The sequence below is a fragment of the Macaca fascicularis genome, chromosome 4 (assembly GCF_037993035.2).
Source record: "Macaca fascicularis isolate 582-1 chromosome 4, T2T-MFA8v1.1".
Taxonomy (NCBI): domain Eukaryota; kingdom Metazoa; phylum Chordata; class Mammalia; order Primates; family Cercopithecidae; genus Macaca; species Macaca fascicularis.
This window is the reverse complement of record NC_088378.1, coordinates 101,631,114-101,655,086: the sequence shown is the minus strand read 5'-3', so window position 1 is coordinate 101,655,086 and position 23,973 is coordinate 101,631,114. Positions and strand designations below refer to the sequence as shown.

Genomic DNA, 23,973 nt, shown 5'->3' with positions numbered 1-23,973 from the left:
GTCTCGCTCTGTCGCCCAGCCCAGGTTGGAGTGCAGTGGCGCGATCTCGGCTCACTGCAAGCTCCGCCTCCCGGGTTCACACCATTCTCCTGCCTCAGCCTCCCGAGTAGCTGGGACTACAGGCGCCCACAACCGCGCCCGGCTAATTTTTTGTAATTTTTAGTAGAGACGGGGTTTCACTGTGGTTTCGATCTCCTGACCTTGTGATCCGCCCGCCTCGATCTTTAAGCTGTGGGCCATTAAATACATTTTGTGAGCTGAGCGCAGTGGCTCAGGCCTGTAACCCCAGCACTATGGGAGGTGGAGGTGGGAGGATCACTTGAGTCCAGGAGTTCGAGACCAGCCTGGGCAACATCCTGGGAACCCCCCGTCTCTATTTAAATAAAAAAATTTTTTAATTTTGTGGATTACAACCATTTAAAAAACTAAACTAAAATAAGCTTAAATATATCAAAACGCTGCTTACCTAGCGAGGATAAATGCTGTTTTGTCAATCTGTTGTTTCAAGTTTTTTATGTGTGGATTGGGTCACCTTGTAACAGTGACTTACCTTTATGGGTCACGATTGAAAACATTTCCGGTGCAGTGGCTGACTGTAATCCCAGCACTTTGTAAGGCCGAGGCTGGAAGTTCACTTGAAACCAGAAGCCAGGAGTTCAAGAGCAGCCTGGGCAACACGGCTTCACCTCGTCTCTATTTAAAAAGAAAAAAAAAAAAGTTTCCAAGGCACTGAGATGCTAAGAACCCGAGGTGTGTGTCCGGTAGGGGCGGGAGCAAAGTGGGCGTTTGGAAAAAGTCCCACGCCTGGAAAGGAATACACGGTCCGGCACATTGACTGCTTCAAGGCACGCTCCCACGGTTCAGAAGGCCGATTGGCTAAAAATGGGAAAGTCCCGCCCACAACGCTCGCTGGCCAATGGCTGTGTGAAAGCGGGGCGAAGTGGGCGGGAGGGCTAGCCTCGCGCGGGCTCCTTAAGTAGCGGCTGCGTGGCTTCCCTGGCACGCTAGTGTTACGACGGCACGGTCAAGTGGTGCAGAGTCGGACGGCAACGACGTCGGACGCGCCCCTTCTTGGAAGAATGTCCCACCACGGAGGAACTCCCAAGGCCTCTACATGGGTCGTTGCTAGTCGGCGAAGCTCGACAGTGCCCCGAGCACCAGAGAGGAGGCCGGTGGAGGAGTTGAATCGAAGAGGTCCTGAGGGATATAGTGTCGGCAGAGGTAGCCGCTGGAGAGGCCCCTGTAGGCCCCCGGAGGCCGTGGCCGCTGGTCACGAGGAACCGCCGCTTTGTTTTGCTTTGAAGAACCACTTTGTCGGCGCGGTGATCGGTGAGAATGGGTGTGGCTGGCAGGGCAGGATAGGTGGGGCCAGGGGCGGAGCCTGGGCGAAGGCATTCCCGCCCCACTGCCTCACCTCCAATCAGCTGCCACCTAATGAGGTTCAGGTCTCTCCCAGAGCTATTTGTAAAACCTGGGGATAGAGTATAATTTAATCTGACCGGGAGCGGTGGCTCACGCCTGTAATCCCAGCACGTTGGGAGGCCGAGGCGGGCGGATCACCCGAGGTCAGGAGTTCGAGACCAGCCTGGCCAACATGGCGAAATCCCCGTCTTTACTTAAAAAAATAAATAAATAAAAGCTGGGCTTGGTGGCGCCCCCAGATACTCCGGAGGCTGAGGCACGAGAATCGCTTGAACCCGGCGGCTGAGGTTGGCAGTGAGCTGAGATCGCACCACTGCACTCCAGCCTGGGTGACAGAGCAAGACTCCTGCTCAATTAAAAAAAAAAAAGTAATTCACCTTTTGGTGTTTATACAGACAATGTATTTGGGAGAGCAACTCCTAGAAGACTTACAAAATCTTAGGGCTGAAGAGGGATGCTTAGAACAGGCCTTTTAACAGACAGCTAACCCCAGAATGAAAAACAAAACTTAATCAGTCTTTCTATGAGTACCATTTAGAGCCAGGAATCAAAGAAAAACTGTAAGATCATTTATAGGGCTGCCTAGAGCAGTTGTACCTTGCTTTTAGTTTCCTTAATTTTTAAAAAGTTAAAAAAAGAAAAAACTTTTTCTTACATCTTGTGTGTTAACATTCAATTCTGCATTTTTTAATTTTTTTACTTTTGATTTTTTTTTTTTTTTTTTTTTTTTTTTGAGACAGCTCTGTGGCCCTGGCTGGAGTGCAGTGTGGTGTGATCTCGGCTCACTACAACCTCTACCTCCTGGGCTCAAGCGATTCTCACACCTCAGCCTCCCTAGTAGCTGAAATTATAGACGTGTGCCACCATGCCCAGCTAATTTTTGTGTTTTTAGTAAAGATGAGTTTTCACATTACCCAGGATGGTCTCGAACTGTGGATCTACCCACCTCAGCCTCTCAAAATGCTGGGATTACAGACGTAAGCCACTGTGCCCTGCCCATTTCTGAATTTTTTTTGAAAGGCATTTAAAAATGATTAGAATGATTGCCCCATTGATTGCCATTAAGTCCGAGTATAAATTGCCACATTTTACCTATTAGGTATATTTTACCATTTTTAAAACCTGAGAAAAATGAACAGATGGAGTCTGCTATAAAATAGTACATTATAAGACTAATTGCTATACTACCCAGAGATTCATTGGCCTTTCAGAAGGCTTGGGCTCCAGATCTGAAGAATGATGCTCCATGAAAGAAAGCCACTAGGTTTGCAATAAAAATCACTGAAGTTAGCACTTAGCAGATGAAAGGGCACTGTGCTACTGAGCACTCACTTGATGTTGGATCTGGATCCAACTTTTTTATTGTAAAAAATGAAATACCCTCTTTTAAATGTATATCACAATACTAACAATACGCACAATCTTGTATCCCAGATCTCTGGAACTTGCATGACTAAAACTGTATACTCCTTGAACAGCTCCCCATTTTTTTCCTGCTCCATCCCAGGGAACCACCATTTACATTGTTTCTGAGTTAGATTACTTTAGATAATCCATATAAGTAGAATCATGCACTAATTGTCTTTGTAATTGGCTCATTTCTCTAAGAATAATATCCTCCAGCCTTATCCATTTTGTAGCATGAGACAGGATTTTCTTCCTTACTAAGGCTGAGTGGTATTCCATTATTAAGTATATACCTTACTTTATCTGTTAATCAGTCTATGATAAATGGGTGGCTTCCACCTTTTGACTTGAGTAGTGTTATTATGAAAATGGGAGTGCAATATATCTTTGAGACTCTGCTTTAAATTATTTTGGATGTATACCCCAAGTGAGACTGCTGGATCATATGTTAATTCTATTTTTAATTTTTTAGGAAATCTATACTGTTTTCCATAGTGGCAGCACCATTTTACAATCCCATCAACAGTACACAGGGGTTCCAATTTCTCCACATTCTTACCAACACGTGTTTTCTGTTTTTGGTAATGGCCATCCTACCAGATGTGAGGTGACAATCATTTTGTGGTTTTGATTTGCGTGGACCTGATTAGTGATGTTGAACATCTCATGCCTGTTGGCCATTTGTATGTCATTGGAGAAATGTCTATTCAACTGTTTGCCAATTTTTGAAAATTTGTTGAGTTGTATGAAAGAGTTCCAATTTCTGCATCCTCTCCACTAATTTGGACCCAATTAGGTTTTGTGCAAGCTGATACAGAATCTATAGTCTCCACCTCTCTGGGTAAGAGTCTGCTAAAACCCACCAAAATTTGGAATAGAACCTCTTCCCTCTTTCCAAACAAAAAATGATTGTTGAACCCTAGGAGCATTTTGGGGGAAGAACTAGAGAATGTTTGTTGAGGAAAATGGGTAAATTTTCAACTTACTAATTTCAACTTATAATAATAATATATTCCTTTATTTTTAAAAACAGGTCGTGGTGGGTCAAAAATAAAGAATATACAAAGTACAACAAACACCACAATCCAAGTAAGCCATCTGTGTTCTTCGGCCCTTAAGAGAGCATCATGCATTTCTAAGGGAGCACCTAACTCTTCTTTTTAAGACAGCTTCATTCTGTCTCCCAAGCTGGAGTGCAGTGACGTGATAACAAGTCACTACAACCTCTGCCTCCCGGGTTCAAGCAATTCTCCTGCTTCAGCCTCCCGAGTAGCTGGGATTACAGGCTCCCACCACCAAGCCCAGCTAATTTTTTAATTTTATTTTTTATTTTTAGTAGAGATGGGGTTTTACGATGTTGGCCAGGCTGCTCTCAACTCCTGGCCTCAAGTGATCCACCTGCCTTGGCCTCCCAAAGTGTTGGGATTACAGGCATGAGCTACCGCACCAGGCCTTAACTCTTAATTTCTGCCGAATTATTAACATACTGTGGTAGATTAGATAAATTGCCAAAGCTCTTCATACTCCTGATTCTCAAGAAGCCACCTGAATTTTAAGCTGTTCCAGGTGTAGGTTTTGGGACTCTTGGAGGTAAAAATCTTTTTTTTTTTTTTTTTTTTTGAGACAGAGTCTCGCTCTGTTGCCCAGGCTGGAGTGCAGTGGCACGATCTTGGCTCACGGCAACCTCCGCCTCCCAGGTTCAAGCAATTCTCCTGCCTCAACCTCTGGAGTAGCTGGAATTACAGGCATGCGCCACCACGCCTGGCTAATTTTTGTATTTTTAGTAGAGACGGGGTTTCACCATGTTGGCCAGGCTGGTCTCAAGCGCGGGACCTCAGGTGATCCGCCCACTTCTGCCTCCCAGAGTGCTGGGATTACAGGCATGAGCCACCAGGCCCAGCCAGAGGTAAAAATCTTTAGAGATAATCTGCATAAGAATAGATCACTGGAATATTCATCATGTCCAAAATGTCTTCCAGAGAAAACCCCTTTCCTCAAACTTTGGCTAGCTTTTATATTCTCAATCTTAGTGAATGGTGGCAACATTCACTGAGTTTACAAGTCTGTAATCTGACTATCCATATTGGTATTTCCTTATTCTCATTCACCGCTAGGTCTTGACTATTTCTTGTACTTCTCAAGGGGAATGTCATCATTTGCCTTCTCCCCAACTTTATGTCCGGCTTCCATTTGTATCCTCTAATCATTCTCCACTGTGGTCAGAACAATAATTTTATTTTTTTATATTTTTTTGGGATGAAGTCTTGCTCTGTTGCCCAGGCTGAAGTGCACTGGTGCGATCTTAGCTCCAGTGCGATCTTAGCTGCAACCACTGCCTCCCGGATTCAAAAGATTCTCCTGCCTCAGCTTCCAGAGTAGCTGGGATTACAGGTGCCCGCCAGCTCACCTGGCTAATTTTTGTACTTTCAGTAGAGACAGGGTTTCACCATGTTGGCCAGGCTGGTCTAGAACTCCTGACCTCAAATAATCCACCCTCCTCAGCCTCACAAAGTGCTGGGATTACAGGTGTTAGCCACCGCGTTTGGCTAGAACAATCATTTTAAAACACAAATTATTTGTGTCCCTTTCCTATGTAAAAGCCTTTCATAGTATCTCAGGCCTGTAAGTCTAGACTCCTTAAAATTGTTGACTTGATCTGGCCTGTTCACTCTTTCCATTGTCCTTTCACCTAATTCCTTGAGTACTCCACCCACTTCCTGACACACCCTGCTACCATAGCTTTTTGCTCAGTCTGAGGCCCCCATTCTGTGTAGCTGTCCCTTTCCATAGCATCCCATAATGGCCTTGTTTCAGCACTCATACAGAGTTGTAGTGCCTGTAAATACTGTAGATGATAAACATTGTTTGAATTACCAACTGAAGACAAAATTTGGTGTATATTGTGTTTTAGATAAACATTGAATCCATTAGGGTATTTGAAATTACGGATGTTTATAGGTGTTACTTGTAGATTCTATTCATAAGATGTATCCGTTTTGTAAATGTAAACCCTTAACGGTATACATGAGTTAAGTATAGAATCCCATCAAGTTAAAAATTTACCTAAGTAACCTGGCAGTTCAATAAACTGTCTATATAGCACATAGATTATGTCATTTCAGCCCTACCATTCTGTAAAATTAGCAAAATAAATACCATTTTATAGGTTGGAGACCTCAGAATCAAAATAATATTACCTGTCAGGTTGATGCCTTAATTATTTCTCTACACTATTTGCTGAGTTTATTCCCCGGCTATCCAGTTTTAAATGTTCAGGTTGTCCTGCCCCTCTCCATCTGACCAGGAGGTAAATCCCAGAGTAAATATAAATAGTATTCCTCTCTAACTAGAAATTTAGACCTTGATTGCTAGTAACACTATATTTACTTTCTACTGTAATGGTTTTTGAAGTTGAGTGATTGTTGGAAGGGGTTAGGGGCTTAGGGAACTTTTTTTTTTTAGGGAACTTGTTAAGTCTCACCTTAGTAAGTCTCACTTTTAAGTCTCACTGTTTTTCCCCTTGTACCTAGATAATACAAGAACAACCAGAATCATTAGTCAAAATTTTTGGCAGCAAGGCAATGCAAACAAAAGCAAAAGCAGCGATAGATAATTTTGTTAAAAAGCTAGAAGAAAATTACAATTCAGAATGTGGAGTTGGTAAGTAATTTTCCCCCACTGAAGCCCTTTAAAATGTTTAATTTCATTCAGTGTTATAAGCCATTATACCTGATTTCCTTTTCTGATTCAAAGCATTAGGCTGCCATAAATGTAGTCTTAATGATTTTTTACTGTGAATGAAAGCCCAGAATATTTTTCCTCAAATTAAAATGCCAAATGCCAAATCTCTATGTTCATGCCTAGCAATTTTACTTTTAGCCACAGGTACGTGAAAATGAAATAACCCTTTATTTTTATGTATTTATTTTTTGTCTTTGTATTAATCTAGTTCTGGCAAGCAGTGAAATAATCCTTTAATACATACACTTTCGTGTTAGTGGTAGAGTAAGGATTGGTCCCAGGATCCTAACCCTAGTCCTGTCTTCAGATTCATGGCTGACATTGAAAATGGCTTAAATATTTGGTTATTTAAAAAATCTCAGATCTGTGTAGAATAGAGAAAAAATTCCTGAATCATACCTCGATGCAGTGTAAAGTAGAATAGAGACACTTGGGTTTAGAAGGCACCACTGCCTTTTAGTGTTTCTTGGGGAAAAAGACAAGGTCTAAGATTCTATTTTTGTAACTTTTATTTGTTTCTTTTTCTTTTTCTTTTATTTTTAAAATTGTTTTGAGACAGGTTCTCACTGTGTTTTCCAGGCTGGAGTGCAGTGGTGTGATCATGGCTCATTATAACCTTGACCTCCTGGGCGGGAGTGATTCTCCCACCTCAGCCTCTCAAGTAGCTGGGACCACAGGTGTGTGCCACCACACCCAGCTAATTAAATTTTTTATAAAGTAGAGATGGGGTTTCACCACGTTGCCTAGGCTGGTCTTGAGGCCTGAGTTCAAGTGATCCTACCCGCCAGCCTCACAAAGTGCTGGTACTATAGGAGTGAGCTACAAAGCCTGGCTCTTCATCCATTCATCTGGGATAATATCTGCTTCCCCGGAGTATTATTGTAACGACTGAGTAATGGATATGACAATATTTTAGCAAACATTAGACTTGTGCTATTTTACTTACCTTCTCCAATAAAATTAAATTTTTGTAAGTTGTTGAACGATAACAAATGACAAGATTATCATGTTAATGTAGTACAGAAACCCCAAATTTTATATTTTAAGTATTGTCTGGTTATTAAAAACAAAATAGAAAAAAACTAATCGATAAAAATATTTTTAACAGATACTGCATTCCAACCTTCTGTTGGAAAAGATCGAAGCACAGATAACAATGTTGTTGCAGGAGATCGGCCATTGATAGATTGGGATCAAATTAGAGAGGAAGGTTTGAAATGGCAAAAAACAAAGTGGGCAGGTCAGTGCTGCTTCCTAACATTTACATACATTGTTTCTGTTAACCGCAGTTTTTATCCTCTGTACAATGTCTGTGCTTTATTTTTAGTAAGGAAATGTATATGAAAATAGTAAAATCTAAAATGCTGCAATTAGTCCCTAGGTTATGATAGTTTCTATGTTGTCAGCTGTCATTTATGCTATAAGGGAAATATTAAACCTATTTATAGTCTGTCAGCGGTAACTCACTGCAAAAGGCTAATAATAAAATGGGAAAAAAACAGTCCCAGTGGGAAAATAGGAAGGGAGTAAACATGCAAACCGTAAGTTAACGTTGTTGCTATGATTGAGTAGAAATAGATCTTGGAGTATCCTGGTTGACAAGAGCAAAAAAAAAAAAGGGAAAGCCATTAAATGATAAGAAGCATTACAGTTCTTGGCAGAGTTTTGTTTGTTTGTTTGTTTAATTTTGTTTTAGATTTAAATTTTTTAATTTAAAGATGAGGTCTCACTATCCTGCCCAGGTTAGTCTCAAACTCCTGGCTTCAAGTGATCCTCTCCTCACCCTCCCAAAGTGTTGGGATAACAGATGTCAGGCATAGTGCCCAGCCTTGTTTGAATTTTATTTTGTTTTATTTTTTGAGACAGAGTTTTGCTCTGTCACCCAGGCTGAAGTACAGTGGCGTGATCTCAGATCACCACAACCTCCATCTCCCAGGCTCAAGTGATTCCCATGCCTCAGCCTCCCGAGTACCTGGCATTACAGGTGTGTGCCAGCATGCCCAGCTGATTTTTATATTTTTAGTAGATACGGGTTTTCGTCATGTTGGCCAAGCTGGTCTCAAACCCCTGGCCTCAAGTGATCCACCTGCCTTGGCCTCCCAAAGTGCTGGGATTACAGGCGTGAGCCACCCCGCCCAGCCCTTTTGTTTGAATTTAAATGAGATTTCTCATGTGGAACATTATATGTGGAGGATAATGCTTCATTATTCAAGCGCTGGCCTTGGCTCTCGGGAGGAGGCAGCAGTAGGACATCTTTTATTTAAAATGTAAAAGCATGAATATGTTACAAAAATATTGACAGTTATTGCTACTGTGTTGGTCAGGACCTCTGCATGTTAAGTTTCCTGTGCTGCCTAAACAGTATGTGTTGAGAAGATTTAGGATCAGGGACCAGGGAAAGGATTTAAGTTTGGAAGAGGTATAATAGGCTTTTAAGAAATGTAGCTAGGCCGGGTGCGGCAGCTCATGCCTGTAATCCCAGCACTTTGGGAGGCTGAGGCTGGTGGATCACCTGAGGTCAGGAGTTCAAGACCAGCTTGGGCAACATGGTGAAACCCCATCTCCACTAAAAATACAAAAATTAGCTGGGCATGGTGGCGCATGCCTGTAATCCCAGCTACTTGGGAGGCTGAGGCAGGAGAATCGCTTGACCCCCAGAGGTGGAGGTAGCAGTGAGCCAAGATTGAGTCATTGCCCTCCAGCCTGAGTGACAGAGTGAGACTCCATCTCAAAAAGAAAAAAGAAAAGAAATGTAGCTTAAGAGAATAGACCAAGGATATAAATGTAATTCCTAAAAAAGTAATTGGATGGACCTTCAAAGAAAAGATAACCAAACTATTATTGTGAGAGTATATTTATCCATTGTGGTGGTTGATGCCTTACAAAGCATGCTTCATTTTAATTTTTATTAAATTTTTTTTGAGGGTTTCACTCTGTTGCCTAGGCTAGAGTGCAGTGGCAAAATCACAGTTCGTTGCAACCTCCATCTCTCAGGCTCAAGTGATCCTCCCACCTCAGCCTCTCTAGTAGTTGGGACTACAGGCACATACCACCATGCCAGGCTAATTTTTTTTTTTTTTTAGATGGAGTTTCACTGTTGTTGCCTAGGCTGCAGTGCAGTGTGCAGTCTCGGCACACTGCAACCTCTGCCTCCTGGGTTCAAGTGATTCTCCTGCCTCAGGCTCCTGAATAGCCAGGATTACAGGCGTCCGCCGCCATGCTCGGCTGATTTTTTGTATTTTTAGTAGAGATGGGGTTTCACTATGTTGGTCAGGCTGGTCTCGAACTCCTGACTTCAGGTGATCCACCTGCTTCAGCCTCCCAAAGTGCTAGGATTACAGGCATGAGCCACCGCGCCCAGTTCCTTTTTTTTTTTTTTTTTTTTTTTTGAGATGGAGTTTCACTCTTGTTGCCCTGGCTGGAGTGCAATGGCGCAGTCTTGGCTCACTGCACCCTCCGCCTCCCTGAGTAGCTGGGATTATAGGCGTGCGCCACTGTGCCGGGAGAATTTTTGTGTGTGTGTGTGGTTTTTTTTTTTTTTTTTTTTTTTTTTTTTTTTAGTGGAGATGGGTTTCACCATGTTGGTCAGGCTGGTCTCAAACTCCTGACCTCAGGTGATCCGCCTGCCTCAACCTCCCGAAGTGCCGAGATTACAGGTGTTAGCCACTGTGCTTGGCTGCCAGGCTAATCTTTAAAAATTTTCATAGAGACAGGGTGTCACTATTTTGCCCAGGCTCAAGTGATCCTCCCATGCCAGCCTCCCAAGTGCGGGGATTACAGGTGTAAGCTACTGTGCCTATAAGGGAGATCTTTTCGATGGGAGCAAGCCTCGTTGGCAAAGTGTAGAACTATCAAATGGTATGCATGGTAAAAAAAATATATTGTAGTATGATTTCTGTAGCTTTGACTAAGTATTAATGATGCTGTAAAATTTATCAAAGTGTGGATTTTCATCTTTGTCCCAGATTTACCACCAATTAAGAAAAACTTTTATAAAGAGTCCACTGCCACAAGTGCCATGTCAAAAGTACAAGCAGATAGTTGGAGGTGGGTAGTTTTATTACCTAGTTGTATAAGTATTTGTATAGTTACGTTATTGGTATTAACACTTTGGGCAAATGTGAAAAGATATTTGAAGACTATGCCTTCAATATTCAAATGAAAATGTGTCAACTTACATGATATTTTAGAACATTGTTTTCTAGTAAAACTTCCTGCAGTGTTGGAAAATAGTCTATATTTGTGTCTAATGGAGTTGACTGGCACTTAAAGTATGGCTGGTGTGATTGAGCAAATGAATGTTTATATTAAACTGAAATAGCCGTGTGTGGCTAGTCCCTACTATATTGGACAGCAATTTTAGAGAATTATTGCTCTAATAGTTGAATTGAAAAAAAAAAGATCTAATCTTGTTAATTTCTTAAACTCTTCAGTCCTTATTACCTGAAATTAGAAGGTTTTAATTGTAGTGGTTTTTCTTACTATTAAAGTCTGATAAAACTAAGAGATTCATGGAATAGCAGAATGGTTAAGGTGAGGAGCAGGGGAACTTACTGTATGATCACCTGTCAAATTGAGAATACTTTCTAACACATAAGATTGTTAAGGATGCATTAATGAAATATGTGTGGAACATCGTAGGCCCTCAGCATTTGCCAAATCTGGTTTTAATTTATGAAGCATGATTTTCAGGCTCCTCATCTTTGATCCATGAAATCTTCATTGACCTACTAATGTATAATGTGTTTAACCTTCCCATTGCAACTATTCTCAGATAAGAGACAGATGGACTCTTGCTTCTATTTCTTTATGCATTTCATTATAATTTCCCTGACAGTTTCATTTTAATCAATTGCAGTTGAATTTCTAGATAAGACCAGAACTGATTTTGGAGAATGTCTTGATTGGGGAGTAAAGTGAGGAAAACCACTGACGTTTTTTATTCTTTGAAGGAAAGAAAATTTTAATATAACGTGGGATGACTTGAAAGATGGGGAGAAACGAACCATCCCCAATCCTACCTGCACATTTGATGACGCCTTTCAATGTTATCCTGAGGTTATGGAAAACATTAAAAAGGCAGGTTTTCAAAAGCCAACACCTATTCAGGTATGCTTGCATTAATTACAATATTTCACTCAGCATTTCTCTTTGAAACCAGTGATATCTGATTGTTAGAAGACACGAGGGAGCAACTGTCTCTTTGCATTCCCCCAGCACCTTCTCCCTAGAGTTCAAAAAATCTTTATTGAAAGAAGTTTGGAGCTGGGAAAGAAGGAACAGTTGGCAAAAAATATGTACTTTTTTTTTTTTGAGACAGAGTTTTGCTCTTTTTGCCCAGGCTGGAATGCAGTGGTACAGTCTTGGCTCACCACAACCTCTATCTCCTGCGTTCAAGCAATTCTCCTGCCTCAGCTTCCCTAGTAACTGTGATTACAGACACGTGCCACCACACCCAGCTAATTTTTGTGTTTTTAGTAAAGACGGGGTGTCTCTCTGTTGATCAGGCTGGTCTCGAACTCCCGACCTCAGGAGATCCGCCCGCCTCAGCCTCCCAAAGTGCTGGGATTACAGGCATGTGCTCCCACGCCCAGCAAAAGATGTACTTTTTGTGTTAATGTTTATCATTCCGTTTCAGTCACAGGCATGGCCCATTGTGTTGCAAGGAATAGATCTTATAGGAGTAGCCCAGACTGGAACAGGAAAGACATTGTGTTATTTAATGCCTGGATTTATTCATCTGGACCTTCAACCCACGTAAGAATTCCTATGGCTGGTTTCTTCTTATAGAGGTTTGATAGATTTAGATATCAAAAATATAATTGCAATTTCTTTACCTATCGCTTGATCCAAAGATAATGCCTACCTGCAGAGAAAATGCAAGGAATTAGACACTTAGATTGTGCTGGTGAAAGTATAAATTGGCAAAACATTTTTAGGAGGCAATAAGTAATATTTACCAAAAGCCTCAGTAGTGAAACAGTGGAAACTGTTTAAACTATGTCCAATACACTTATCTATTCCATGATAAAATATTTGACATTTTAAATGTTAATGAAAAGACCATCTTAAACAAAAGGCTGGTATTGGGAAGTTGGGTTTTAGGGTGTATGGCTTTTTTAAATTTCCCTACTTTATGGTAAATATGTATTGCTTTTATAATAAGAAAAAGTATATAGAAACTAACACTGATCTCTCAGTAAAGCAATCTTAAATCTGAGAAAATAATAATACATTTTCATATGGGGAATTTGGCATATTATATATAATATTAGTCATTTTTTAGGTACGTAGATCATAATTAGCAAAGTCTGTAATATATAGAGACTACTTTTAATCATATACCTTCTCACAAAAACGCATAGTCTGACTATGTCTAACTGATACTCGTTGCTACAAATTTTTTTTTTTTTTGAGTCAGAGTTTCACTCTTATTGCCCAGGCTGGAGTGCAGTGGTGCGATCTTGGCTCACTGCAACCTCCACCTCCTGGGTTCAAGTGATTCTCCTGCCTCAGCCTCCTGAGTAGCTGGGATTACAAGCTTCTGCCACCATATCTGGCTAATTTTTTGTATTTTTAGTTGAGACGAGGTTTCACCATGTTGGGTAGGCTGGTCTCAAACTCGTGACCTCAGGTAATCCGACCGCCTTGGCCTCCCAAAGTGCTGGGATTATAGGCGTGAGCCACCACGCCTGGCTTGTTGCTACAAATCTTGATGGCACTGAATGAATGTACCGTGCATGTGAGACAAATAATTTAATATTAATCTGTTTTCTCTCCAAAGCCTTAAAGGTCAAAGGAATAGACCCGGCATGTTAGTTCTAACTCCCACTCGGGAATTAGCACTTCAAGTAGAAGGAGAATGTTGCAAGTATTCATATAAAGGGCTTCGGAGGTAGGTGATTTTTTTTCCCATTCCTTCACCAGTATCATATTTTAATCATTTGTGGCTTTATACATCTTCCCCATTATTTTTCACACATTCAGAGAATCCAAATGGCTCAACATGGGTCAGGCATTTAGCACTACTCTAATCAGTCAGAGCCTGGGTCAGGTGATGGTACAAATATTGCTCTTTAGGATACAACATTAGGGATTGATGGGTGTACGTAATTCTCAGAAAGGGGCAGATGCTCCTAAAGGTACCTGATAATTGATTTTTATCCCTTTTATTGAATTTTAAGTTGTGATGAGATATTCTGTGCCTAAACATTAACCTTTAGATTTTTTCTTTTTAAGTGTTTGTGTATATGGTGGTGGAAATAGAGATGAACAAATAGAAGAGCTTAGAAAAGGTGTAGATATCATAATTGCAACTCCCGGAAGATTGAATGATCTGCAAATGAATAACTTTGTCAATCTGAAGAATATAACCTACTTGGTAATCATGCAATAGGGGTTTGGGATGCTGGGTTCAAAAATAACTGAACTGGCCGGGCGTGGTGGGTCACACCTGTAATCCCAGCACTTTGGGAAGCTGCGGCAGGTGGATCACCCAAGGTCAGGAGTTCGAGACCAGCCTGACCAATATGATGAAACCCCGTCTCTACTAAAGATACAAAAATTAGCCAGGTGTGGTGGCATGCACCTGTAATCACAGCTTCTCTGGAGGCTGAGACAGGAGAATCACTTGAACCTGGGAGGCGGAGGTTGCAGTGAGCCGAGATCATGCCATTGCACTCCAGCCTGGGCAACAAGAGTGAAACTCCATCTCAAAATATAAAAAATGACTGAACTATTATTTTCTCCTCCCTCCACTTGAGCTTTTAATAGTTTTAATCAACTCCCAAGTGCTTGGGTATAAGTTTCTTTTAGAATGGCTGTCGATTTTATTTTATTTTTTATTTTTTTATTTTAGGACACAGTTTTGCTCTAGTTGCCCAGGCTGGAGTGCTGTGGCGTCATCTTGGCTCACTGCAACCTTCGCCTCCCAGGTTCAAGCGATTCTCCTGCCTCAGCCTTCCAAGTAGCTGGGACTACAGGCGCCCGCCACCATACCTGGCTAATTTTTTCTTTTTAGTAGAGATGAGGTTTAACCATGTTGGCCAAGCTGGTCTTAAACTCCTAACCTCAGGTGATCTGCCTGCCTCGGCCTCCCAAAGTGCTGGGATGACAGGCATGAGCCACCGCGCCCAGCTATGGCTGTTGATTTTATAATGGCTCTAGGAATATTTCCCATTCTCTTTAGCATGTTGAAAGAAGTAAGACTTCTATTTGAAATTATCATGCATGTTTACTTTAAATTTTGGAAAATAGAGATAGGTACACAATAATTAAAATCTACTTGGATATTTTAGACACTTAAATTTTGTTTAAGGAGATTTGGAAGCTATTGGAAAGCCAACAAAAATCAATGTAGACAACATACAATGACAAATTGCTTAGTATTCTGACCTCTGGAGAAATTAAAATCGTGGCTTAAGTAATAGGGGAAATGAGAAAAGCCTTTCTTAGTGTTCCATTAATAAAGAAAGAATATATGTCATTACCTGCCTCCCATATCTCATCTAGCCACATTCTTTTTTGTCAATGCAGGTTTTAGATGAAGCAGACAAGATGTTGGACATGGGATTTGAACCCCAGATAATGAAGATTTTGTTAGATGTGCGTCCGGATAGGCAGACAGTTATGACCAGGTAGGTATATGCCTAATTACTGTGTGCAAAATAGAAATCAGTGGAATAGAATCCCATTCTGTTTGGTTTTTCCCACAATATTTGAGCATTACTTGGAAGTATTGAAATCTTTAGATGAAAGATCTCATAACATTGGAAGTAGAACAGTGTAACAATAAGTACTTATTCATGACTATTGGGTTTCCTAAATTACAGATAGGGATTTCAACACAAACATTTACTTATCATAGTAAGGTCTCACTTTTGAATAAAGGGTTCACTTGTCTAAGCAGATAAACATTTGATTACTGAATACTTACTGCTCACAATAAAACAGGAAGCAATGATTATTTGAATATAGAGTGATCTATAAAGAATGATATCTCCTAGACCTATATCCTTTTCTTTATTAGTATAAATAACAAAATTGGCCAGGCACACAGGCTCATGCCTATAATCCCAGCACTTTGGGAGGCCGAGGTGGGTGGATCACCTGAGGTCAGGAGTTTGAGGCCAGCCTGGCCAACATGGTGAAACCTCGTCTCTACTAAAAACACAAAAATTAGCCAGGCATAGTGACGCACGCCTGTAGTCCCAGCTACTTGCAAGACTGAGGCAGGAGGATCGTTTGAACCTGGGAGGTAGAGGTTGCAGTGAGCCGAGATCATGCCCCTGCACTCTAGTCTGGGCAACAAGAGTGAAAATCTGTCTCAAAAAAAAAAAAAAAAAAGAATGACATATCCTGGGCTTATATCCTTTGTCTTTATTAGTATAAATAACATAAAATTTAAAAAATACGAAATCCTCTCACATAGTTTTATTACAAATAATCTTCCTATTTCAAGAAAAGTGAATTTATTTATTTATTTTGAGACAAAGTCTCGCTGACACCAGGCTGGAGTGCAGCAGCATGATCTTGGCTCACTGCAACCTCTGCCTCCTGGGTTCAAGCGATTCTCCTGTCTCAGCCGAGTAGCTGGGACTACAGGCACACATCACCATGCCCAGCTAATTATTGTATTTTTACCGATGGGGTTTCGCCATGTTGGGCCAGGCTGGTCTCAAACTCCTGACCTCAGGTGATCCACCTGTCTCGGCCTCCCAAAGTGCTGGGATTGCAAGCCTGAGCCACGATGCCTAACCCAAGAAAAGAGAACTTAGATTTTACTGAATTACTGTGAAGGTATAAAAAGTGGTCACTTTCATTATTTTATATATAGTTGAAGAAACATTTAAATGTAGATATTCTTTGATCAGTATATTTTGAAAGTTTGTTTTGTTTTTTGAGACAGGGTCTCACTCTGTCACCCAGGATGGAGTACAGTGGCACCATCTTGGCTCACTGCAGTCTCAACCTTCCCAGCTCAAGCAATTCTCCCACCTCAGCCTTCTGAGTAACTGGAACTACAGGTGCATGCCGCCACACCCAAGCGTGAACCTGGGAGGCGGAGCTTGCAAAGAGCTGAGATCGTGCCACTGCACTCCAGCCTGGGCGACAGAGTGAGACTCTATCTCAAAAAAAAAAAAAAATTGTTTTTATTTGGGTTAAGTATTTGGTATTGCCTGCTGACACTATGAAAAATCGGGCTGGGCGCGGTGGCTCAAGCCTGTAATCCCAGCACTTTGGGAGGCCGAGACAGGCGGATCACGAGGTCAGGAGATCGAGACCATCCTGGTTAATACGGTGAAACCCCGTCTCTACTAAAAAGTACAAAAAACTAGCCGGGCGAGGTGGCGGGCGCCTGTAGTCCCAGCTACTTGGGAGGCTGAGGCAGGAGAATGGCGTGAACCCGGGAGGCGGAGCTTGCAGTGAGCTGAGATCTGGCCACTGCACTCCAGCCTGGGCGACAGAGCGAGACTCTGTCTCAAAAAAAAAAAAAAAAACAAAACAAAAAACAAAACAAAAAAAAACGAAAAATCGGATTTTTTTCTTTGTCGTTTATAAAGGCCAAGAGATAAAATTAACCTAATACTAATCCCTTTTAGTGCCTTTTTCTTTCTTTCTTTTTTTTTTTTTTCTTTTTTGAGACAGAGTTTCGCTCTGTCACCCAGGCTGGAGTGTAGTGGCGTGATCTCTACTCACTGCAACCTCTGCTTCCCAGATTCAAGCGATTCTCCTGCCTCAGCCTCCCGAGTAGCTGGGATTATAGGCACACACCACCATGCCTGACTTATTTTTGTATTTATAGTAGGCACAGAGTTTCCCATGTTGACCAGGCTGGTCTCGAACTCCTGACCTCAAGTGATCTGCCTCTCCTCAGCCTCGCAAAGTGCTGGGATTACAGGCGTGAGCCTGCCTCAGCCTCCGGAGCAGCTGGGATTATAGGCGCCTGCTATCACACCCAGCTAATTTTTGTATTTTCAGTAGAGACTGGGTTTCATCATGTTGGCCAGGCTAGTCTTGAACTCCTGACCTCAGGTGATCCACCTGCCTTGGCCTCCCAAAGTGCTGGGATTACAGGCGTGAGCCACTGGGCCCGGCCAAAAACCTATTTATTAAACATATTTGTTTCATCTACTAGCTTTACAGTAGTTGAGTAATCAGTGAATTAACTGTTAAATTTGCCTTACTTATTGAAAAAATAAGAAGTACTAAATTTGTCTTTCATGAGTAACTTGGTTCATAGCATGCTTAAGGAAACATAGTAATGTTTTTACAACAAAATTGTAATGTTTGTAACTTGTATTCCCAGTGCTACATGGCCTCATTCAGTTCATCGCCTCGCACAATCTTATTTGAAAGAACCAATGATTGTCTATGTTGGTACATTGGATCTAGTTGTAAGCTTTTTTTATTACTATTGTTTAACATTTCTTATGAAAATTCTGAAGATTTAGCTAATTTTGGTGTGCCTAGTCTGCCCACTTCCCAATTTTAGGGCAAATCACAGATGCATATAATTTTAATAGACCTACAATGCCATTATCTCATTTGAAATTTCAATAATTAGCTAATACCATCAACCTGTAGTTGAGGCCTATATATACATACATTATTTTTTTTTTTTTGAGACAGAGTCTCACTCTGTTGCCCAGGCTGGAGTGCAGTGGGTTCAAGTGATTCTTATGCCTCAACCTCCTGAGTAGCTGGGATTACAAGTATGGCTACCACTCCCGGCTAAGTTTTGTATTTTAGTAGAGACAGGGTTTTGCCATGTTGGCCAGGCTGGTCTCAAACTCCTGACCTCAGGTGATCGCCCCCCTTGGCCTCCCAAAGTGCTGGGATTACAGGCGTGAACCACCGTGCCCAGCAAAGTCAGGGTTTATATTTTTCTTTTTTTTTTTTCTTTTTTTTTTGAGACGGAGTCTCGCTCTGCTGCCCGGGCTGGAGTGCAGTGGCCGGATCTCAGCTCACTGCAAGCTCCGCCTCCCGGGTTCCCGCCATTCTCCTGCCTCAGCCTCCCGAGTAGCTGGGACTACAGGCGCCGCCACCTCGCCCAGCTAGTTTTTTGTATTTTTAGTAGAGACGGGGTTTCACCGTGTTAGCCAGGATGGTCTCGATCTCCTGACCTCGTGATCCGCCCGTCTCGGCCTCCCAAAGTGCTGGGATTACAGGCTTGAGCCACCGCGCCCGGCCTATATTTTTCTGATACCTCATTTTAACCCTGTTAGAATCAGGGTCTAAACATAACTCTACGTATATACATAAATATAAGTCTGTTCCCTTGATGAAGTTAAGACTGAATATTGGGCTTATGTGTTGTCAGTGGGAACCCTCCATTATAATATATAAAGTTCTCTCTCTGGCTTTTTGCTTAATCATTAATAAATGAAATTGGCCTTTCATTTAATCATTAGTAATAATGGGTCATTGCTTACACCCCTTATTTCATTAGGGATTTACACATGGTGATCCAGTAACATTTGTTTTATAAAATGATTACAGACATCACGCCACTGCACTTCAGCCTGGGCAACAGAGTGAGACTGTGTCTCAGAAATAAACAAATGAAATAAAATGATTAGAGACAAATAGTTGGTCGAAGGAATGGTACCAATAGTATTTTGAGGTTAGGTGAAATCTAAGATACAAATCTTGAGTAGAAACAAGTAATTTTTTTAGGACATCTGCCATTTTGCTTAGTAGTTTATTAAACACATTAACCAATGAGAGAGAAGATGCATTTTGAGCTGATGTATGCGGTCTCCCCCTCAATCATGATGAACTTGATGAACTATGTTCTTTGAATCCTTTAGGCTGTAAGTTCAGTGAAGCAAAATATAATTGTAACCACCGAGGAAGAGAAATGGAGTCACATGCATACTTTTCTACAGAATATGTCATCCACAGACAAAGTCATTGTCTTCGTTTCTCGAAAAGCTGTGTAGGTATTTTTTCTTGTGTGTCCATTATAATTAATTAAATTGATTAGTTTAGGATCATTTCTATTTGTATACTAATTTCAAATGGGGGTGATACGTCTGTTATGTTACTTTAGATTTTTGCTAATAGAAGTAAAACTGGTGGTATTAGAATAAGCACCTAAGAATGCTGAGTTTATCTTTTACTTCAGTGCGGATCACTTATCAAGTGACCTAATACTTGGAAATATATCAATAGAGTCTCTGCATGGAGATAGAGAACAGAGAGATCGGGAGAAAGCATTAGAGAACTTTAAAACAGGTATGTTTATGTAATTAATATTTCATACATTTTAAAATTAGTGCAATACCTGTGCTTGGCTGAGTGACAGCATCTTTTCACGAAACCGTTTTATGTCTAAGATCTGTCCTCACCTTCTGTATCCTAAAACTACACTCATTAGAGCTCTAAACATTAATCTGCCTCTAAGCATTAAGTAAACAAAAAAGACTTTAAACCTGGATATCAAGGTATTAGTATGCAACAGAAAATATATCTGAAGTTATCTGAAAAATGTATCTTTCTGTCACGGTTCGAAGGGTTTAGGACTCATTTGCTGAACCATGGTATCTTGTAACTTGCCGGCAGTTACTTTTCCATTTTCACAAAGTAGGCATTTTAATGTAAACAGTAAGAAATGAAATTGATTAAATTAGGGCAAATATACTTTTTAGATCTTGGGTTGATTTATACCAGAATGGTTCATTGTTCATTTGGTTTTACTTTTTAGGCAAAGTGAGAATACTAATTGCAACTGATCTAGCCTCTAGAGGACTTGATGTCCATGACGTTACACATGTCTATAATTTTGACTTTCCACGGAACATTGAAGAATATGTACACCGAATAGGGCGCACAGGAAGAGCAGGGTAAGTAAGCTTAGTCCACCCATGAAAGGCCAATTCTAGATTCTCATTACTCCTCTCACAAACTTCTTGCCCAGAGAACCATTTTATTCTATTACCTATGATTTTTCAGCTACTTCCCAGATGCTAGTCGGTACTTTGTTTATCCCTGTTCATTTGGCTTGTTCGGAGACTCAACCAGATTCAATCCATGATTAGCTTTTTATATCTGGTTCTATGTGTTTTATATCTAGTGTCACTACTGAGCTGTGTACCCAGTGGTTACTCTGAAGGTTACTGACAAATTGGTATGGATATGAGAAGACCTTTTTCCTCTAAAGAGAGCTACCATTGGGCCGGGCACGGTGGCTCACGCCTGTAATCCTAGCATTTTGGGAGGCCTAGGCAGGTGGATCACGAGGTCAGGAGATCGAGACCATCCTGGCTAACATGGTGAAACCCCGTCTCTACTAAAAATACAAAAAATTTACCCAGGCGTGGTGGTAGGCACCTGTAGTCCCAGCTACTCTGGAGGCTGAGGCAGGAGAACCACTTGAACCCGTGAGGCAGAGGTTGCAGTAAGCCGAGATGGCGCCACTGCACTCCAGCCTGGGTGACAGTGCAAGACTCCGGCTCAAAAAATAAATAAAATAAATAAATAAATAAATAAATAAATAAAAGGGAGCTTCCATCATATACCCCCTTTGCTGTTTAAACCACAGCAGATTTAGATTCCAAATCTGTGTGACCCTAAATCTTCATACATTCCAGCTTCTGTGAAAAAGTTTTCATTTGTCTTATTCTGTATTAACTGAATAATGAATATATATTATAAATGAGATGACATGAGTTTTTTCCCCCACACTAAAGGAGGACTGGTGTTTCCATTACAACTTTGACTAGAAATGATTGGAGGGTTGCCTCTGAATTGATTAATATTCTGGAAAGAGCAAATCAGGTGAGACTATGCAATTCATTAGAAATCTACTTCTTACCAGTTTCTCAGTCAGTTATGCCAGGTCCTATGGCTTGCTATTTATCAGGAAACTTCAAATAAGTTTTCAACACGTTTGAGGGCTTTAGCATGGCAATGATAAGAAACTATGGGAGCATATAACTGGGAAACTTAACCTAATGGGGGTGAGCAATGAAAGCCCCACCGAGGAAGAAATCAGTAGAATGGAGGTGGGAGAGTTGTAGAAGATGGGGTAAATGTTCCAGCAGGGGGAACATATTCAGGCTCAGAGGTAAAAAAGAATATGTAGAAAATGCTACCATATAAAGGCACATTAAAAACACTTGGAAGCAGCTGAAGCAGCAAATTTTGTAGCCTGTAGATGGATGTAGGTTTTAATCGAGATACCTATTGCTGTTTAAAGGATGTCATGTAACCAGCTGTGTGATTATCTGAAATGGTTTGGATGCATTTTAGTGTTGTAGAAAAGAACTCAGAATCCTAATAACAACACATTGAATAATTTCAGAGTATTCCAGAGGAGCTTGTGTCAATGGCTGAGAGGTTTAAGGCACATCAACAGAAAAGGGAAATGGAAAGAAAAATGGAAAGACCTCAAGGAAGGCCCAAGAAGTTTCATTAATGTCTTCTGGACTAGTGTGGTAGAGGTAAAAGTTCAATAACACATGGACTTTAAAATGCCTGCTTACTTCAACTAGGTTTTGTTAATAATGTTTATTGCAATGAGCATTATCTCTAAGTCATTAACATAATAAATTAGGTGTTACTCGTATCTATTACTTAATCCTTCTGGGTATACATCAAAAAGAATGAAAGCCAGGTCTTTTTGTACTTATGTTTATAGCAGCACTATTCATAATAGTCAAAGGTATACAACCCAAGCGTCCATCAGTGAATGAGTAGATAAACACAATGGAATATCATTCAGCCCTAGAAAGGAAGAAAACTCGGTCATATAGATGAACTTTGAGGACATTATGCTTGGAGAAATAAGCCAATTACAAGGACATACTATATTATCCCACTTGTAGGAGGTACTTAGAATAGTAAAATTCACAGTGACAGAAAGTAGAATGGTGGTTACTCCAAGGACTTGGGAAGTGGGAAGGGGGAATTGTTTGGTGGACACAGAGTTTTTCATGGCATGAAAGTTTTGGAGGCTGTACGCAGTGGCTCACACCTGTAATCCCAGCACTTTGGGAGGATGAGGCAGGTGGATCACTTGAGGTCAAGAGTTCGAGACCAACCTGGCCAACATGGAAAAACTCCATCTCTATTAAAAATACAAAAATTAGCCAGGCATGGTGGCACCCACCTGTAATCCCAGCTATACGAGAGGCTGAGGCAGGAGAATCGCTTGAATCTGGGAAGTGGAGTTTGCAGTGAGGTGAGATCGGGCCACTGCACTCCAGTCCAGCCTGGACAACAGAGCCGGACGCTGTCTCCAGTTTTGGAGATTAACTGCACAGCAATGAGTATACACTACAGAGCTGCACACTTAAAAATGGTTATGGTAAATTCGGGTATGTTTATTTCATCACAATTAAGCTTTTTAAAAACAATGTTGGAGTCAGCAATTTACATTTTGTTTCTATTTTTCAGAATTCAAGATTTTTTAGAAATATAATAAGACGGAAGTATTAGACATGCTGGCAGTATGAAGAGACCGGACTGATTTGACTGATTCTTAAAATAATAGTGTTTGAAAATGTAGAATTCAGTGTTTTATACTTTCTTTAATAAAAACAGAAGTATTTAAACTTGGAAGTTGTTTCCTGGATTTTTATTAAGGAGTGTAGCATTAGAATGTTTTTCTTTTAATCTTTTAAACTGTATCCTGTAATTTTGCTATATGTCATAAGGCCAGTCTTTCAGAATTTAATGTTCAGATTTTGTCATGGCAGTGAAAAAGATGTTTTCAAACAAAGAATCAGAACCTGAAAAAATACTGTTAACAATAAATGTTCATTTCTGTGATAAAATGACAAGTTGATAATTTGTCTTTCTTACAGTGTTTTAATTTTGTGTTTGCTAAATAATATTTTATTGGGGTATACTTTTCTTAAATTATCCTTTACCCACTTTGAAATGAAACAACAGTTTATCTTTTCATTTTAGCCTATGGCTTCATGCTAAAACCCTTGGAAAATCAAATTGCACTTCCCGTGAAATTTTCTTTGATCAAATTACCATTATCCTTCCCTTACAGTTTTACGTTATGTATTCCACCACAAATGAGGGTAACTTATATTAACTTTCAGAATTTATGAGTATATATTTGTGTATAATTAGTTTAAGCCTTCATTATGTGAATTTTCCATTACTGTAATAATTGCTTCCTGTTATTAGTGATAAGGTTAAATAGAGAACCTAATAGAGGAAAGAAAGGTAAAAGCAGAAATGAATAAATTGGAAAACAGAGTTCAGTGAAAACCAACAGGAGGTTCTTTAGTAAGACCAATCAAATAAGTTTCTGGTAAGTCTGGGAGTGGGGAGTTAGGGATGTAGAGATATTAAAAAATGAGAACACTGCTGGGTGCGGTGGCTCATGCCTGTAATCCCAGCACTTTGGGAGGCCAAGGCAGGAGGATCACGTCAAGAGAT

The 23,973-nt window shown here is 40.7% G+C and overlaps 2 protein-coding genes across 8 annotated transcripts in view; one reads left to right on the top strand and one right to left on the bottom strand.

The window, feature by feature from the left end:
- Positions 1-1,343, bottom strand: part of OOEP (oocyte expressed protein) — a 29,677-nt gene extending 28,334 nt beyond the window's left edge. Inside the window, exon 1 of the mRNA XM_074037665.1 lies at positions 551-1,343. Coding sequence (XP_073893766.1) covers positions 551-575 — 25 coding nt within the window. The 5' untranslated portion in view covers positions 576-1,343. The remainder of the gene's footprint in view (positions 1-550) is intronic.
- DDX43 (DEAD-box helicase 43) lies at positions 1,002-23,351 on the top strand. Of its 7 annotated transcripts, XM_005552556.5 has the most exons (17): positions 1,002-1,329; positions 3,863-3,918; positions 6,360-6,489; positions 7,679-7,810; positions 10,536-10,617; positions 11,523-11,679; positions 12,209-12,327; positions 13,355-13,465; positions 13,810-13,951; positions 15,106-15,206; positions 17,879-17,966; positions 19,383-19,510; positions 19,700-19,809; positions 20,279-20,417; positions 21,264-21,351; positions 21,878-22,016; positions 22,972-23,351. In XM_005552556.5, the coding sequence occupies exons 1-16, from the start codon at positions 1,080-1,082 to the stop codon at positions 21,989-21,991; spliced, it is 1,947 nt and encodes a 648-aa protein (XP_005552613.1). In that variant the 5' UTR covers positions 1,002-1,079; the 3' UTR covers positions 21,992-22,016; positions 22,972-23,351. The 7 variants fall into 7 exon arrangements, 4 of the variants coding, with proteins under 4 accessions (XP_005552613.1, XP_045247072.1, XP_073893763.1 ...); XM_045391137.3 differs by lacking the exon at positions 3,863-3,918; XM_065543823.2 differs by lacking the exons at positions 1,002-1,329; positions 3,863-3,918 and adding an exon at positions 4,467-4,735.
- The last annotated feature ends 622 nt before the right edge of the window (positions 23,352-23,973 follow it).